We start from the raw sequence: 16,400 nt of genomic DNA on the forward strand, positions 1-16,400 counted from the left end.
TTTTAAATGCTAGGAAAGTGTTTTCCCTCTACCTTCTTTTTTTGCCAAAGAGAGAGCAGACACAAGCCACAATAAAAAAGGTAACACTACACTATAACATGACACTATTATAGTCTGTTTTCCACCAGGAAAACTACCTTAGAATGGGCAAAATCTACGTGCACAAACGTACTTCTCCAGGTTAGAAAGTTTCTACAGTTTGCAGATGGGGCAGCAAAGAAACAGTAAAGTGGGGGAAAGCAGCACCTTCTGGACATCCATATCCAGGACATGCCCTCCCCATGGTAAATCAGCCTGGAACCAATGTTCATCATTCATATTTCTGCTCCCAACTGGTGACACCAAAGCCAGGTGATAGATGGCTGAAGACAGGGAAGGAGTGAAGGAATCAGTAAGAAGGGCCTACAATGACCTCAACAACTACAGGGCTTACACACTTTAACTCTGCCAGACTCACTAGCATCAAATTTTTAGAAGTCGTTGCTGAGAAAATTGGAGAATTAAAAAAATTAAGAACTATTTCACAAGGAGTCATTCCTATCTACATCCAGTACAGCCATTTAAAATTTATATTGGTCTTCCATCCATTCCCGAGTGCTTTCACAGAGTGACCTGCCAGAGGCCATGAGTGCACAGCCCTCACAAATGAGAGCAGCATTCTGAGTCACTTGAAGCCAGACTGGCATTTGCACTCACTCAAATCACTTGGCGATTAACAAGCTTCTCTGCACTAGGAATTGTGGTCACTTCCCCTCAGAACAGGATCTAGGAAACAACCTGAAAGGATCATGATCTAAAGAAAGATCATGCTTTGAGGTTGGGTGGGATTATGCAAATAAGAATGAGAATAGGGTGCTTCAGTGCTGTCAGAGTGTGCTGTGTTTTATTTGGGAAATGAGACAAAATCTTCCTATGATCAGCCACTCCATGTGACATCCCAACCCACACTCTGCTACTGACATTTTATCTCCCACTGAACAGCCTGGCTGTTGTAACATTTTCAGGATTCTTAATTTATGTCTTGCAGAATCTAAAATCAGTTGGCAGGAACTTTAAGAAAATAACCAGTGTTGACAGGCACCTTTATACTTCAAGAAGCTGGTACACCTTAGTGCTGCTAAAAGTTGGGGAATGTTCTCTACTTTCTTCTTCTAAAACATGTCTAGAAGACAGTGGGATGGAGATAGGGAGCTGTCCTAAATCATTTGATTTGTCTTTTCAATCTAAACTCTGTGAAAGACCTTTCTTTCCACCCAATATCTGCTAACAAGCTCATTCTCCTTTCGTGGTGTGAGTGACTCCAGCATTTAATTAATTAATTAAATTAGAGTAACAAAGAAAAATTAACTGTGGTTCTTATATGTAGCCAAGAACCATGGAAAAGTAAAATGACTCAAAAGTAAGATCAGCAATGTAATGTTTGTGTAAGCTTCATAACCTACCGAACTGTTGATTCTCAGAACACTAGGGAGGGAAGATAGTCTGATGATGACGATTCCTACTTTACAGAAGAGAAAGCGAGGCCCAGAAAATGTAAATAACTAGCTGCAAATCACTCAGCCTTGAAGAAATTGCGACTCAAACCCAAATCACAGGTTCTTTCCATTATATCACAGTGCTGCTTTGTAAAAGTAGCGACTTTGAATTGGTCGATCACATGAATATGCTAGAACCTTTGCTCTTGAGTCTTGGCAGTGCTGAACACTTGGTGCTCTCGGGTTTACACCTGTCAAAGCCAGGATGCTGGTGTACACCCTAACTCTGGAGTACTCAGCCTCCATCCTCTTCTCAGAGTGGAGTTATATACTTATCCATTATGTAGTGCTTCAGAGTATAGACTCTTGAGCCAGGTGACTGGCTCTGCCACTCACTAATAACTGACCTGGGCAAGTTACTTAACTTTTCTGGGCCTCATTTTCCTGTACAGTAAGATGGAGATGATAACAGCGCCTATCTCATAGGATTGTTGTAAAGATTAAATGAGTTTATGTAAAATGCTATGTACAGGTTAGTGTCACCCATCTGTTTGCCACATGCTTTCATAAGTGCACTATAGGGACTTCCCTGGTGGTCCAGTGGTAAAGAATCCGCCTTACAGTGCAGGGGACGCAGGTTCAATCCCTGATCAGGGAACTAAGATCCCACCTGCCGACGGGGAACTAAAGCCACAACTAGAGAAGAGAAAACCCACATGCCATAACTAGAGAAGAGAAAACCCACACGCCACAACTAGAGAGAAGCCCACGCACCACAACGAAGAGCCCGAGCACTGCAACGAAAAAAGATCCTGCGTGCCGCAACTAAGACCCGACGCAGACTAAAATAAATGAATAAATAATAAATCTTAAAAAAAAGACCCAGTGCTTTCTTTCTAAAAAATTTTTTTTAAAAATGAACTATAAATGCACCTGTAATATGCTTATGAAAACCTCTGGTTAGATGATAAAGCCAAGAAAAGCTTTGCTCCATTCCAGGAGGTAGGAAACTAGTATACTCCTTTTACACAGTACCTTGCACATAATGGAGATTCAAAAAACATTTTTAAATTGAACTGAAGTGGATAGTATCATAACTGAAAGTGGTAGTCCTAATCTTTCAGGCTCAACGTCCAGATTTTTCAAGTATTTCTAGTCCACCTCCCCTCCACTCCCCACCTCATCTATCTCGAAGGGCAGAGACCAGGAAAAGGATGGGCAATTAGTTCCCACAAAGCTCAGGTAAGAGTAAAAATCAGTTCTGAGAACTGTGCAAAATTTATGTCCTTGTGCCTGAAGTTCAAAGGGCACGATGTATTTCCTCTACAAAAACCCAGGAGGCTATCTTTATATATTATTGGGGCGAAAATCCTAACAGCCCTCAGTAACAAACAGCTTGCAGCAGGTGTTACCAATTTTTCTTATTTGCTCCCCCTAGATTGCCAGAGAAGCCTGGCCGACGGATCCATACTCCTGAGCCCACTGAGCGAGAGTGGGACGCTTCACGAGGTGACCTAGGTTTGGGAGGAGTTAAGTTTCGGAAAGGGAGAGACGCCTTCAAGACAACTACCAGGTGGCCGCCCCACAGCACGGGCTCTCTGGGAGGTAAAGAGCGTATTCACCCCTCCCCTCCCCTCCCCTCCCCTCCCCTCCCCTCCCCTCCCCTCCCCTCCCCTCCCGCCCTAGGCCCCGCCCCGAGCCCGCCCCCTCAACCCCGGCAAGTCCCTCAGCCTCCCGCATGATCGGCGGGGCGCTTGCGCAATTCTTAGGGCGTCTTGGTACTGCCGGAATCCAAACGTGACGGAAAGAGGCAGGCTCGTATTCCCTACACACCGCGCTACAGCGGCTTTCCGCGCTGCCCTAGAACTTGTTTTGCCCTTTTGGCCCTGAGAACCTGGCTTCACTTTCCATTATGTGGCTTAAGAGGGCATGTTTTAAATTAGGCGATCCCCGGGCAGCCCGCCTATTGGCGCAGGGTCCTTGGGCTGATCCTTCGGCAGACACCCGAGAAGGCGGGGTCCTTCTCTGAGGCGGTCGCGCGGGCAGTGGCTGCCTGAAGTAGACACCGGGCAACATGTATTATAAGTTTAGTAGCTTCACGCAGAAACTGACGGGAGCGTGGGCTTCCGACGCCTATATCCCTCAGGTACGGGTAGCGCCGCGCCGGTTCGGACAGGAGAAGTGGCGGCCCGAGTCTGCGCCTGGCAGTCTCAGCGCCGGAGCCAGGCGAGGCTTCTGCCCGCGCTTCGGTTTAGTTGGTCCCTCACCTCTTGTCACGCACTTGCCGTGGCCATGGAGGCTCCTAATTCTGTAGCTGCTCCCCGGCGAGGCTGGCCTGGTGTGGAAGTTGGGCCTGGCACTCAGCAGCGGTCAAGGTGACCCCCGAGGTCGTTGCTGGTGGCTCGTGGGGTCGGCGGGGCCCAGAATGTGACCCGACCGAGTCCGAAGTTTGGCCCTGTCCTTTTTTTAAGGAAGTCCAGCTTTCAGTCTCCTCAATGCCCCATTGTCATCCTCCTGCCGCAGCCCAACAAAAGACAGCCTCATCCAAGCACCAGATTTGGGAACTGGGGTGACGGTACCAGCGGAAGCCATAGGGGCAGAAGGGGCTGTGTGATTAGAATTAGGAGACTTAAAGAGTTAATTCAAATGTTTGGGTGAGTCTTCGCAGTTAACGTGCAAAGAGCTGACATTTTTCCAGCTGTAAAATGGTTGACGGTTGCTCTTGAGTGGTCTGAAAAGTATTGCGACTTCACTCAGATTTTGCCAATTGGAGTATCAGTCTCAGATTTTGCCAATTGGAGTATCAGTCTCCAGTAGTGTAGAGATGAAAAACTTTAGAGTCCCAGACTCTTAATTTGGGCTCAAATCCTGGTTTCGCTGCTTTAATTTTATGACCTTGATCAAGTTTATTCACTGTGAGCTCAGTTTCCTTTAGGGCAGCTGGAGTACAGATTAAAAGAGGTGTGTGTCATGTGACTAGCAGTCGTTGGCAGGTGGCTATTACTGGATAAGTGGTAGCTATTTTTGAGAACCTAAGTCTGAGATACCATCATTTTCTTTCTCAGTTCTCAGGGTAGGTAGGGAAGGGTTGATGAGATATGCAGTTGGAAAACTGGACTGGAACAGTAAGGGCCCCGGGTGGGGTGTAAAGAATGCTCCATTGTTGTTACCTTCTCTTTCTTCTGTGGAACACCGCAACTTGCTCAAGGGGAAGGATGTTTAAGAATGATTTCAATCTAAGATTAGATGTGCTGTTAACTAGGATAGGGAGGGCAAGAAAAAGAGCACGTTTTTTGGGGGTGTGGGGTTGGGGAGGAAGGGTCCAGGTTTATAAATATTGAGTTCGTGATGAGATGTCATGTCTGATTGCAGCTGGATTTATGAATAAGGAGTTTAATAGATCTAGGTGTTTTCAGCCCGTAGGTGGTAGTAGAAGCTGTGGTGGGGGAGATCATCCAGGGAGCAAGCACATGGGGAAGAAAGGTGGAGTTACGATTAGATTACAGAAACAGGAAGGGAGAGTGGAGGAGGAAAATTTATCATAAGAACAATCCAGGGTTAGAAGGGAAAGCAGCGTGGTGTCGTTGAAACCAAATTGGTAGTGAGGTCTAAAGAAGGAATTGACAATAGTGATTTATCTTACAGATTATAAGAAATAGCTATTTCTATTATATTTGCTTCTATAAAGAAGCAAATATTCTTAAAACATAAAGATGTCTATTTCTCAGCACATTTTTGACAAACACTGTGTAACCCATACCCTTATTAACATATACAACATTACATCACTCCTAGGAAGTTCCTTTTTACTATTGCCCTGTCAATCCATGTCCATCTTCCTATGCTTATTTTTATCACTATAAATAGATAGTTTTGCCTGTTTTTGAATTTCGTATAAATGGAACCACACAGTACTGTTTTGTTTAAGCCTTCTATTAATATTTTTGAGGTTCATTCATGTTATGTGAATTAGTAGTTGGTTTCTTTTATTGCAGTATAGGATTTCATTGTATGAATATATCACAATTGATCTATTCCATTGGTGGTTGTAGAATTTCTTTCAGTAGAGTTTTAGCATAATCTAGATTTTGTTATCTAGTAAGAAAAAGTGAAATTTTAAACTAAAACTGACACATCTTGAAATTAATTGGCACTTAGAGCAGATATTACCCGAAGATGCATTTGGTACAGAGAGGGATTAAAGATTTCTAGCTCCACTTGAATTGTGTTTCTCTTGAGAATTTGGACTTCTTAATTACTTAAGGATTTCTTAAGTTATGTTGAAAGAAGTGATATTATGTAGGCTTTATATGAATTGCAGATTTCAGAGTGATTGTGACAGGTATCCCCAAACCAAGGGTTCTGACTTTGGTTATCAGGAGTACTTCAATTTTTCCTTTCTTGGAAACATTTAAAATGTTAGCATACTGTAAAATGTAGGTGTTTGTAACTTTCAGTATTATGTAAAGTGAATAATCTAACATGCATTGAGTAACCTTATATAGAAAAGCTAGTTCTCTAACAATAGTACAGGTAGAGATTTATAAATCAATCTGATGCCAAGTAATTGTCGGGAGGGTATTTTCCAGTGGTTGAGTGAAGAGCATTTTGCTTATCTTTCTGTGTCCTTTGTCAAAAATAAATTGAGGGCTTCCCTGGTGGCGCAGTGGTTGAGAATCTGCCTGCTAATGCAGGGGACACGGGTTCAAGCCCTGGTCTGGGAAGATCCCACATGCCACGGAGCAACTAGGCCCGTGAGCCACAACTACTGAGCCTGCGCATCTGGAGCTTGTGCTCCGCAGTAAGAGAGGCCGCGATAGTGAGAGGCCCGCTCACCGCGATGAAGAGTGGCCCCCGCTTGCCACAACTAGAGAAAGCCCTCGCGCAGAAACGAAGACCCAACACAGCAAAAATAAATTAATTAAAAAATAATAATAATAAATAAATAAATTGAGGCCAGTAAGCATATGAAAAGATGTTTGACATCATAAGTCATTAGGGAAATACTAATCAAAACCACAAGGAGATACCACTTCACACCTGCTAAAATAAAAAAGACAACAGGTGTTGGTGAGAATGTGGAGAAACTGGAACCCTACTACATTGTGGGGGGAATGTAAAATGGTACAGCCTCTTTGGAAAACAGTTTGGCATGTTCTAAAACAGTGAAACATAATTTTACTGTATGATCCAGCAGTTCCTCTCCTAGTTAAGATGGCAGGATATTCTAGATTAAGGGAACTGCGAGAGTGAAGGAGGAGAGGGGGGCTGCAGGGGAATCATTGAGCAGGTAAGTTTAGCTGTGGTGGATGGAGGTAGCTCATGAAGGGCCTAGGATGGTAGGACTTACTTTTGTGAGAAATGAATAGGAATTTACAAAGCAACTTGATGCTGAAAGTTGTGGTAGAGTCTTTTCCAGAGGTTGAAACAAGGGCATGGCCTCTTCCCTTTAGCTTCTTGAAAGGTTTATGATGGAGGAGTACGTATCATAACCAGCGCTATGCTTTGAAAAGATAATCTGACTGGGAGAGACCAGTGCCAGGGATGCCTGTTATACCCATAAAAGAGTTCAGGGTCTTCTCAGTAAGAATGGAGAAAGAGTCAGAGGCTGGAGATGAGTCATTAGCGCCCGGTGAAGGAGATTTTGGAAATGAGGAAGGAGGACTCCAAGATGACTGGGTAATGGGAGGATGGTGGTGTTTTCCCCAGAAACAGGGAGCTCCTGAGTAGGCTTGTGAGAAACTGGGTGAATTTTGGATGCACTGAGCGTGAAATGTCAGGGAAACATGGAGGTGGTGGTACCTAGCTGGCAATTGGAAATGAAGGACTTGATCACTGCGGATTGAAACTTGTTTGTAGTCCTGAATCAGAATGAAAGAGCTCGTAAGTTTCTGTCATTTAAAAATTAAAACATTTTGGGGATAATTCTCTTATTTCTCCACCCTTCTTCCTCCTCCCCAAAGTTAAAAGGTAGAAGGAAAGGGGAAACTTTGGGCCAGTCAATTTTGAGGTGAAAAAAAATCATGTTTCCTTTTCTCTCTTAAAATTTGGAGCCGCTAAAGTAGACTAGGAAGAACTCAGCTACTAAACGTGGTGAAACAGTTGAATGGCTCTTAATCAGTTGTAGAGGTAGTGATTGTGTAAACAGCTAAGAGATTTGATACTCAGCAAAACCTGTGATTTCCATTTGGTCTACAGTCCACTTATTTTAAGAACAACTTTCAGTTTTCACGTTGCTGTGGGCTGTGTGGGAGGTTCTGCCATCAAGTGCTAATTTTCATGACTTTGGTTCTGAAATATTCAAGTCTACACTGGTGAAGCTGTAGACTTCCTTAGCTTGTTTATACATTCAACAAATATTTACTAAATGTGCTCTGTGCCAGTTGCTTTTCTAAGTCTTGGGAAATAAGAACAGTGAACAAAATGTGCCTAAATCCTGACCTCATGGAGCTTCCATTGCAGTAGGGAGAGATGCAGTAAACAAAGCAGAATATAGTATGTTAGATGGTCACAGGTGCTATGGAGAAAAGAATAAGGCAGGGAAGGTGCGGGGAGAGGTGGTTAGCAGTATGGAGGAGGACATGCAGTTTTAAAAAGGGTGGTAAGGGGAGGTCTCCCTGAGAAGGCGACATGAGGTGAGGGTGCAAGCCATGTAGATACCTGGAGAAGAGCATTCTAGACAGAAGGAACATGCCTGGTGCTTGGGAGGTTTATGGGGCTAGTCCAGTAGACTGGGGCAGAGAAAGAGGATGATGTACAAGGTGGGGGCAGTGAGGGGTGCATCTCATAGGGTTCTGAAAGCCATTTAAGTACATTGAGTTTTGCTCAGGGGGATAGGAGGCCTTTACGAGGGTTTGAACTGAGTAGTGACATCCTCTGTTTTTTGGGGGTTTTAAAAATTATTTATTTATTTATGTATGTATGTATGGCTGCATTGGATCTTTGTTGCTGCGCGTGGGCTTTCTCTAGTGGCGAGTGGGGGCTGCTCTTCGATGCGGTGCACGGGCTTCTCATTGTGGTGGCTTCTCGTTGCGGAGTACGGGCTCTAGGGTGTGTGGGCTTCAGTAGTTGTGGCACACGGGCTCAGTAGTTGTGGCGCATGGGCTTAGTTGCTCCGCGGCATGTGGGATCTTCCCGGACCAGGGTTAGAACCCATGTCCCCTGCATTGGCAGGCAGATTCTTAACCACTGCACCACCAGGGAAGTTCCTGACATCCTCTGTTTTAACACAATTACTGGTTGCTGCATTGAGAGTAGACTGTAGGGCAGCGAGGATGGAATAAAATCAGGATGACCAGTTAGGAGGCTGTTTTAAAAATCTAGGAGTTTGGACCAGAATGTGGATTGGTGAAGATAGGTGAGAAGTGGTCAGATTCTAAATATAGTTTGAAGGTAGAGCCAAAAGGATTTTCAAATGTGTGAGTGAGAGGTATTAAGAACAATTTCAAGGTTTTTGGCCCAAGTACCTGGAAAGATGGCGTTATCATTTATTGAGATGAGGAGGGGCATATTTGAGGCTCATAATTCCTCTAGGTTGGGGCAGCCGTAGCCCTGGAAGGAGGCCTAGGCAAAGGGATTTGCTGTAGATCCCTTCCTGTAAATATAGCTTCCTGGTCTACTCTTGAGAACCCTCGTGCTAGTCTTATCTAGCTGCCTTGAAACACTGGAAACCTTGACTGCTCTTATATTGTTAGGAGGTTTAATTATGGGTAGGGTGAAGTACCTTAGCACCATTTGGATTCTTTTTAACCTGTGGGGCCAAGACAGCTGATTACTGATGGTGTGGTGTAATAAACATGTGTGGGTTTGAATCCCATCTTGTGACTTTTTTTTTTTTTTTTTTTTTTGCGGTACACGGGCCTCTCACTGCTGTGGCCTCTCCCTTTGCAGAGCACAGGCTCTGGACGCGCAGGCTCAGCGGCCATGGCTCACGGGCCCAGCTGCTCCGTGGCATGTGGGATCTTCCCGGACCGGGGCACGAACCCGTGTCCCCCTGCATCAGCAGGCGGACTCTCAGCCACTGCGCCACCAGGGAAGCCCTTGTCTTTTTTTTTTTTTTTTAACATCTTTACTGCTTTACTTTTTTTTTTTTAACATCTTTACTGTAGTAAGTATAGGTGCTTTACAATGGTGGGTTAGTTTCTGCTTTATAACAAAGTGAATCAGCTATTTGTATACATATATCCCCATATCCCCTCCCTCTTGCGTGTCCCTCCCACCCTCCCTATTCCACCCCTCTAGGTGGTCACACAGCACTGAGCTGATCTCCCCGTGCGATGCGGCTGCTTCCCACTAGCTATCTGTTTTACATTTGGTAGTGTATATATATCAGTGCTACTCTCTTACTCGTCCCAGCTTACCCTTCCCCCTCCCCGTGTCCTCAAGTCCATTCTCAATGTCTGCGTCTTTATTCCTGTCCTGCCCCTAGGTTCATCAGAACCTTTTTTTTTTTTTTAGATTCCATATATATGTGTTAGCATACGGTAGTTGTTTAAAAATATGGAACGCTTCACGAATTTGCATGTCATCCTTGTGCAGGGGCCATGCTAATCTTCTCTGTATCGTTCCAGTTTTAGTATATGTGCTCCTGAAGTGAGCACACTTATGACGTTTCTGAGCTTTGTTTTAATCATCTGTAACATGGGCTGGTAATAGTTAATTTATGGGGTTGATGTGAAGAGTAGATTTCGTTATGAAGATTGTGTAGGAACCTGAAAAAGAATGTTTATTATAAGTGAAAAAAGTAGAATGTGGGGTTTTGCACTGTGACTATAAAGATTAAAATATGCCTATGAAAAGATTGGAGGAGGGCTTCCCTGGTGGCGCAGCGGTTGAGAATCTGCCTGCTAACGCAGGGGACTCGGGTTCGAGCCCTGGTCTGGGAAGATCCCACATGCCACGGAGCAACTAGCCCCGTGTGCCACAACTACTGAGCCTGCGTGTCTGGAGCCTGTGCTCCGCAACAAGAAAGGCCGCGATAGTGAGAGGCCCGCGCAGCGTGATGAAGAGTGGCCCCCGCTTGCCACAACTAGAGAAAGCCCTCGCACAGAAACAAAGACCCAACACAGCAAAAATAAATTAATTAATTAATAAACTCCTACCCCCAACATCTTCTTTAAAAAAAAAAAAAAGATTAGAGGAGAACATACAATTCATAATAATTGATGGGATAAGATAATGGGATTATAGGTAACTTTAAAATTCGATATTCTAAACTTTACAGTATTATAAATGGAAATATGGAATTATTTTAAACTGTTAAGATGGTTGGTAACTCCTGTTTTGAGATGATCTTGTTCAAAAACTTTGCTATAGTTTTGAATCACTTGACAGGTAAACAAATACAAAGCAACTAGGTATAATCCCATCTAAAAATGCTCTCACATTAGTCCTGTCAAAACATGAATTTAGGGCCTCCCTGGTGGCGCAGTGGTTGAGAGTCCGCCTGCCGATGCAGGGGATACGGGTTCGTGCCCCGGTCTGGGAGGATCCCATATGCCGCGGAGCGGCTGGGCCCGTGAGCCATGGCCACTGGGCCTGCGCATCCGGAGCCTGTGCTCCGCAACGGGAGAGGCCACAACAGTGAGAGGCCCGCATACCGCAAAAAGAAAAAACAAAACAAAACAAAAAAAAACATGAATTTAATTTCAAACCAGTTTTGGAGTTGCTTGGTAGGAAGGGTTTTAAATTTTTGCATTCAAGGGGAAATGATCATAAAGAGAAAATACAAAGAGCTCACAGAATGATAAGGGAGTGTCTAAAATTCTCCAGTTTAAAGAGAGAACTTTTTTATAGCCTTGTTATCTCAGTAGTTGGAGCCCCTGTTCTGTCTCTGACTCCTAAGTCTCTGAGTGTGTTATATTCCAAATGTAGATTAACAGCTTACTAGGCAGACTTTCTCTTCAAATGGATTGTTTTTGAGCAGTAGTTGACGGGAGGTAGCAGGGGCAGGTAGGTACTTAAATGCCAGGGTTCTGGACTTGAGAGAGGCTTGAGTTCCCACACTTGGCTGTTTTTGTCATGGGGTCTCAGGCAAGTCACCCTCTTTGATCCAGTTTTCTCCTCTGTAAAAAGGGAAAGGTAACATCTCCCTAGGATTGCTGTAATGATGCGTATGAAATGCTTAACATGATGCTGGGCACATAACAAGAGCTTGGTAGATATTAGCTGCTATTATTCCATAATACTGATATCCATAATGGCAGAGATTGAATGTGTCTTATTTATTATGTATTTTCAGTATAGAGTAAGTACTCAGTAAAATATGTTGAATGAGTGAAAGAACAGGAAAAAAGGCCGTGATTCATTCCCATTTATGGGACTGTGTCAGAAGAAATAGAAGCCAAAATTACTTTAATGCCTTTTTGTTGCTCTGTTGATCCCAGTGCCTGCCTGGTGGGAGTAACATTGAAGTTTTCAATATGTGATCTTTAGAATAGGTCTCTTGTCAATTATAGGTAAAGTTAGGTTTTTTTGAAGCGATCAGGTACAGTCTGACAACTCTTATTAATTTGAGCAAAGGATTACCTTTTTCATCTGTAAAAATAGAGAAGAGGCTGAGCTTGAATTTTGCTTGCTAACTTTAAGATTTTATTTTTCTGAGTTAGAATTTAATATAAAAGGATATGGTTTTATTGATTTGTAACTCTAAGTTCCTTAGTGTGATCTGTAGGTAATTTTGGAGAATCATTTATCTATCTGCCACTGTAGGTTTACTCCGTCAGATAGAAACCCAGAGTTCCCTTTAGTTTTTTTTTTTTAAACAGCTTTGTTGAGATGTAATTCACATACCATACATTTACTCATTTAAAATATACAATTAAATGGTTTTTAGTGTATTCACAGACAATGTGCAACCATTACCATGTTAATTTTAGAGCATTTTTATCACTTCAGAAAGAAAGCTGTACCTTTCAGCTATCACCTTCCTCTCCCTTAACACCCCCCTGTCCCCCCTCCCCCGTCCCTAAGCAGCCACTAATTTACTTTCTGTCTCTGTAAATATCCCTATTCTGGACTTTCATATATTTGTGGTTTTTTGTGACTGACTGCTTCTACTCAGCGTACTGTTTTTAAGGTTTATCCATATTGTAGCATGTATCAGCACTTCATTTTTCTCCCCCCTTAGGTTCTTTTTAAGACGGTGTGTTTGTCCTTCCTTTCTCCATCACATGTGGCTGAGGCAGCTGCTGAGCTCCCGAATCTCAATTCAACTTATGTTTATTGAATGCCTGCTGTGTCCCAGACACTGCTTTAGGCACATGCTACTTCACGCAGTCCTTTCAGTGGTAGACACTCTGTGTATGTAGTACATGTGTATTGTTGTACACACGTCACAATAAGAACGCTGAGATTTCCTTTTTTATTTTTACAGTATATGTTTTTTAACTTACAGGTTTATTAATGCCAGAAAGTTCAGTTGCTCTGCTGTAATTGTTTTGTTTTGTTTTCTGGTCCTGAAAGACAGCTCTCTTCCCATTACAGGTTCTTCCAGATTGAGATATTTCTCTACTGTGTGTCTGGAAAGTTTCTGAAGTCCACTTCAGGGCTCGAGATTCCATGTTGGTATACCTACTCACCCAGAGGAGAAAAGGGACAGCCAGGTTTCTTTTGAAATTTAACCCAAAGTTCATATAGATGATAAATGTTTTACTGGTTTGATGAGAAGATAGACGCAGTGGGTTTATCTGGAAGCTTAGATTGGGCCTTTGTTGTGGTTTGCTTCTCCCCCGTCCCCCTCCCCCACCTTAATAGGCAAGAGAGTTCTTGACTATGTTTGCTCTGGGAATGGGCGCTAGGGTGTTTGTTGGAAGTTTAGGGACTTTAAACCTAAATGCTTTGTAATGCAGAGTTGGGGACTTTCCTTCTCTCTTGTGTGGTGGAATCACTGACAGCCTTCTCCTGGAAAGGCTTGTTCACATGCCCAGACATACTTTCAACTTGACCTTTTTCCTTTTTTCCTGCAGGGATTAAGGCCTGTGGTTTCCCCAGAAGCGCCGCCTATCATATTTGCCACACCAACTAAACTGAGTTCCAATTCTACTGCATATGATTATGCTGGGAAAAATAAAGTTCCAGAGCTGCAGAAGTTTTTCCAGGTGAGAGAAGACACTAGAACAGTGAAGGCTGTGAAGTAAATAGACCTAAAAAACCCCTACAAAACGGAGTCTTAATCTAGTTTGCTACTCACTTCCCTGTTGTTCCTTAAATAGAATTCTCTTGATTTTAGTTTAAGCCATAAACTGGTAGAACTTCATGTAGGTAGAAACTGATAAAAGAGGAGGGTGATTAATTTCCTCATCAGTATTTAAGGTTATGCAGATTTTTAAATTGCATATGTAGCTGTTGATCATCCATTGGATGGAGGAAGCAATAGCATATATAATATATAATAATACTGTGAATAATCCAGTATATATTAGGCTTTGTGACACATGCAGTGACTTCTGGCAATGTTTTCTTCTAGTTGTTTTTTGCTTGCTTGATATTAAAATTCACTGAACTGTTGCTAGAAGTGGAGGAGGCTCTCTTGGGTTTGCTGATTAGCAGAGAAGCTAGGATTGGACTTAAAAATATTATTAATGTTAGGGCTTCCCTGGTGGTACAGTGGTTGGGAGTCCGCCTGCCGATGCAGGGGACACGGGTTCGTGCCCCGGTCTGGGAAGATCCCACATGCCGCGGAGCGGCTGGGCCCGTGAGCCATGGCCCGTGAGCCATGGCCGCTGAGCCTGTGCGTCTGGAGCCTGTGCTCCGCAACGGGAGAGGCCACAACAGTGAGAGGCCCATGTACCACAAAAAAAAAAAATATATATATATATTATTAATGTTAACCTACCTACAGATAATTGAGAGGTCAGTGACTCGACTATATCTCAGGTATCGTGGGAGTGGCAATAGCTGTTACTGCTGTTGCTGGAAGGTAGCTTCCCCCTCCTCAAAAATATGTCCAGATTTAGGACCAGCTTGGGGACTTTTGATCAGTTTAATGTCTTTTAATCTGATAACTCAGACTTGAGTGGGCATTTGGGGTCTTGAGTTGCCGTGGGGAGGGATCTTGGAGACTGCAAAATAATGGATTAAACATTTTACGGAGTCTCATTATTAAATAGGGGTTTAGCAGCTTAATAGAAAGAAGGTAGTTGAGTACAAAATGGACATGAACCTGTTAACTGACCTGGTGTGCTTAGACTTCATCCACTAATGATCAGAAGTCAGACTAAATGTAGAGCATTTCTTGTGCCTACAGGTCTTTGATTAGCTGCTGATTACCTTTGCCTTTAAAAAAATTCACCAGTGCTCCTTTTGTAATTAAGCAATATATGATAAATTCCTTAGAAATTTGGAATTTGTTGCACACATGTTCCTGAGGCTGCATTTTGGAGAATGACTTTGGACTTACAAACTTTAGCTACGTTAGTAAGAAATATACCAGTATTTCAGTTAACATTCTAGTAGATTTGGGCTTTTTCCACTGCAGTGCGTTGATGGATTAGTTATAAAGTAGAGACATTTGTTCTATATTAGCCTAAATTGTAAAATCTTTTTCTTATCAGCCATGTCCTTGATAATTCTTTCTTTCAAGAAATCTGACGGTGTGCCCATCCACCTGAAACGCGGCTTGCCTGACCAAATGCTTTACCGGACAACCATGGCGCTGACTGTGGGAGGGACCATCTACTGCCTGATCGCCCTCTACATGGCATCACAGCCCAGAAACAAATGAGTTAGGCTTCAGATGACTGGTTTGCTTTTTAGCGTAAATCCTTTGAATTTTCATTTTTCATTATTTCTGTAAAAAAAAATTTTTTTTTTACTCGAATGACCTACCTAACATTCTTCAAGAAAAACAGAAATTAAGACAGTATTTTGGTTTGTTATGAAATGCACATGGCCTGGCAGAGCTCATTCGACAGTTAAAACTATTGTTTAAAGAAATGCTGCTGCTCTCTGCATTTGGGCTTCTGATTTCCCTGGAGGTTCTGAATGAAGGTTGCACACAGTCTCATTATGGCAGTCTGTGCTGAGGTCCTTGGGGACTTTTGGTGGAGTTTTGAGCTTGGGATGGAGAAGGCTTTTTGGATTTGGATGTGACTGAGGAAGGAAAACAAGCTAAGGCCAGGCACATGAGATGAGAGATTTTGAGTTAGTAGTCACCTTGGGGATTTTTCCATCCTGCAGTAAAATGTTAATAGAAATTATTTGCAGTCTGCCTCTGTTCATTGGGCAGTTTGTTTCAAAGGGTTATTTGCATCATCTCAGATCTTTAGTGAAATTTTATGTGTAATTGTTATGTATTTATTCCACCATGGGAACAGAGAACACCTGTTTAGTGTTGCACTTTAGACCAATGTCTGTTTTATTAATACAGCTGTGACACAAATTCTCCTTTACCTTTTAAAAATGTTATGGCTTTAAATTATGATTTATTTTAATTGTGGAATAAATACATGAATGAAAAAAATCTCAAGTTTGAAGTCCTTTTAAATAAGCTTTCAAAATAATTTCAGAACATACCAGAGGCATCTTAAACCCGAGTCTAATTTCTTTCTTTTTAATTAGACACTAGGTAATCTTTACAAAATGGTTCCTCAAAGTCAAGTAATAGGAGGCGAATGGCATATTCATGATTACCATACGGTTCCTTGTAAGAAACTGCCTTACCCCTTAGTGAAATGTGTATGTAACATGCAGTTCATTTAGACAGTAATTTCCTGTGTTGTCACAATTGGTAGACTTCACATACCCTGTATTAATGCTGGAAAAAGGTGGAATTTTATTATATAAAGTGGTGGTCTGTATTTTGCCGTAGCAAAGAACAGTAACCTCTTACTGAAGATAAAATACGGCGTGTGAAAACAGTCAGTATCATTCTCACAGGCTAGGAAGCCCTTATTTGTCTGTACAAGTCTAAAGTTCCTTGGTATT

General features: G+C 42.7%; 1 protein-coding gene across 1 annotated transcript; it reads left to right on the top strand.

The window, feature by feature from the left end:
• The first annotated feature begins 3,462 nt into the window (after window positions 1-3,462).
• COX7A2L (cytochrome c oxidase subunit 7A2 like) lies at window positions 3,463-15,947 on the top strand. Its single transcript, XM_081254841.1, has 3 exons — window positions 3,463-3,621; window positions 13,442-13,573; window positions 15,058-15,947. The coding sequence occupies exons 1-3, from the start codon at window positions 3,550-3,552 to the stop codon at window positions 15,196-15,198; spliced, it is 345 nt and encodes a 114-aa protein (XP_081110967.1). The 5' UTR covers window positions 3,463-3,549; the 3' UTR covers window positions 15,199-15,947.
• The last annotated feature ends 453 nt before the right edge of the window (window positions 15,948-16,400 follow it).

The sequence above is a fragment of the Mesoplodon bidens genome, assembly GCF_964165515.1.
Source record: "Mesoplodon bidens genome assembly, chromosome: 14".
In the NCBI taxonomy this organism is placed as follows: Eukaryota; Metazoa; Chordata; class Mammalia; order Artiodactyla; family Ziphiidae; genus Mesoplodon; species Mesoplodon bidens.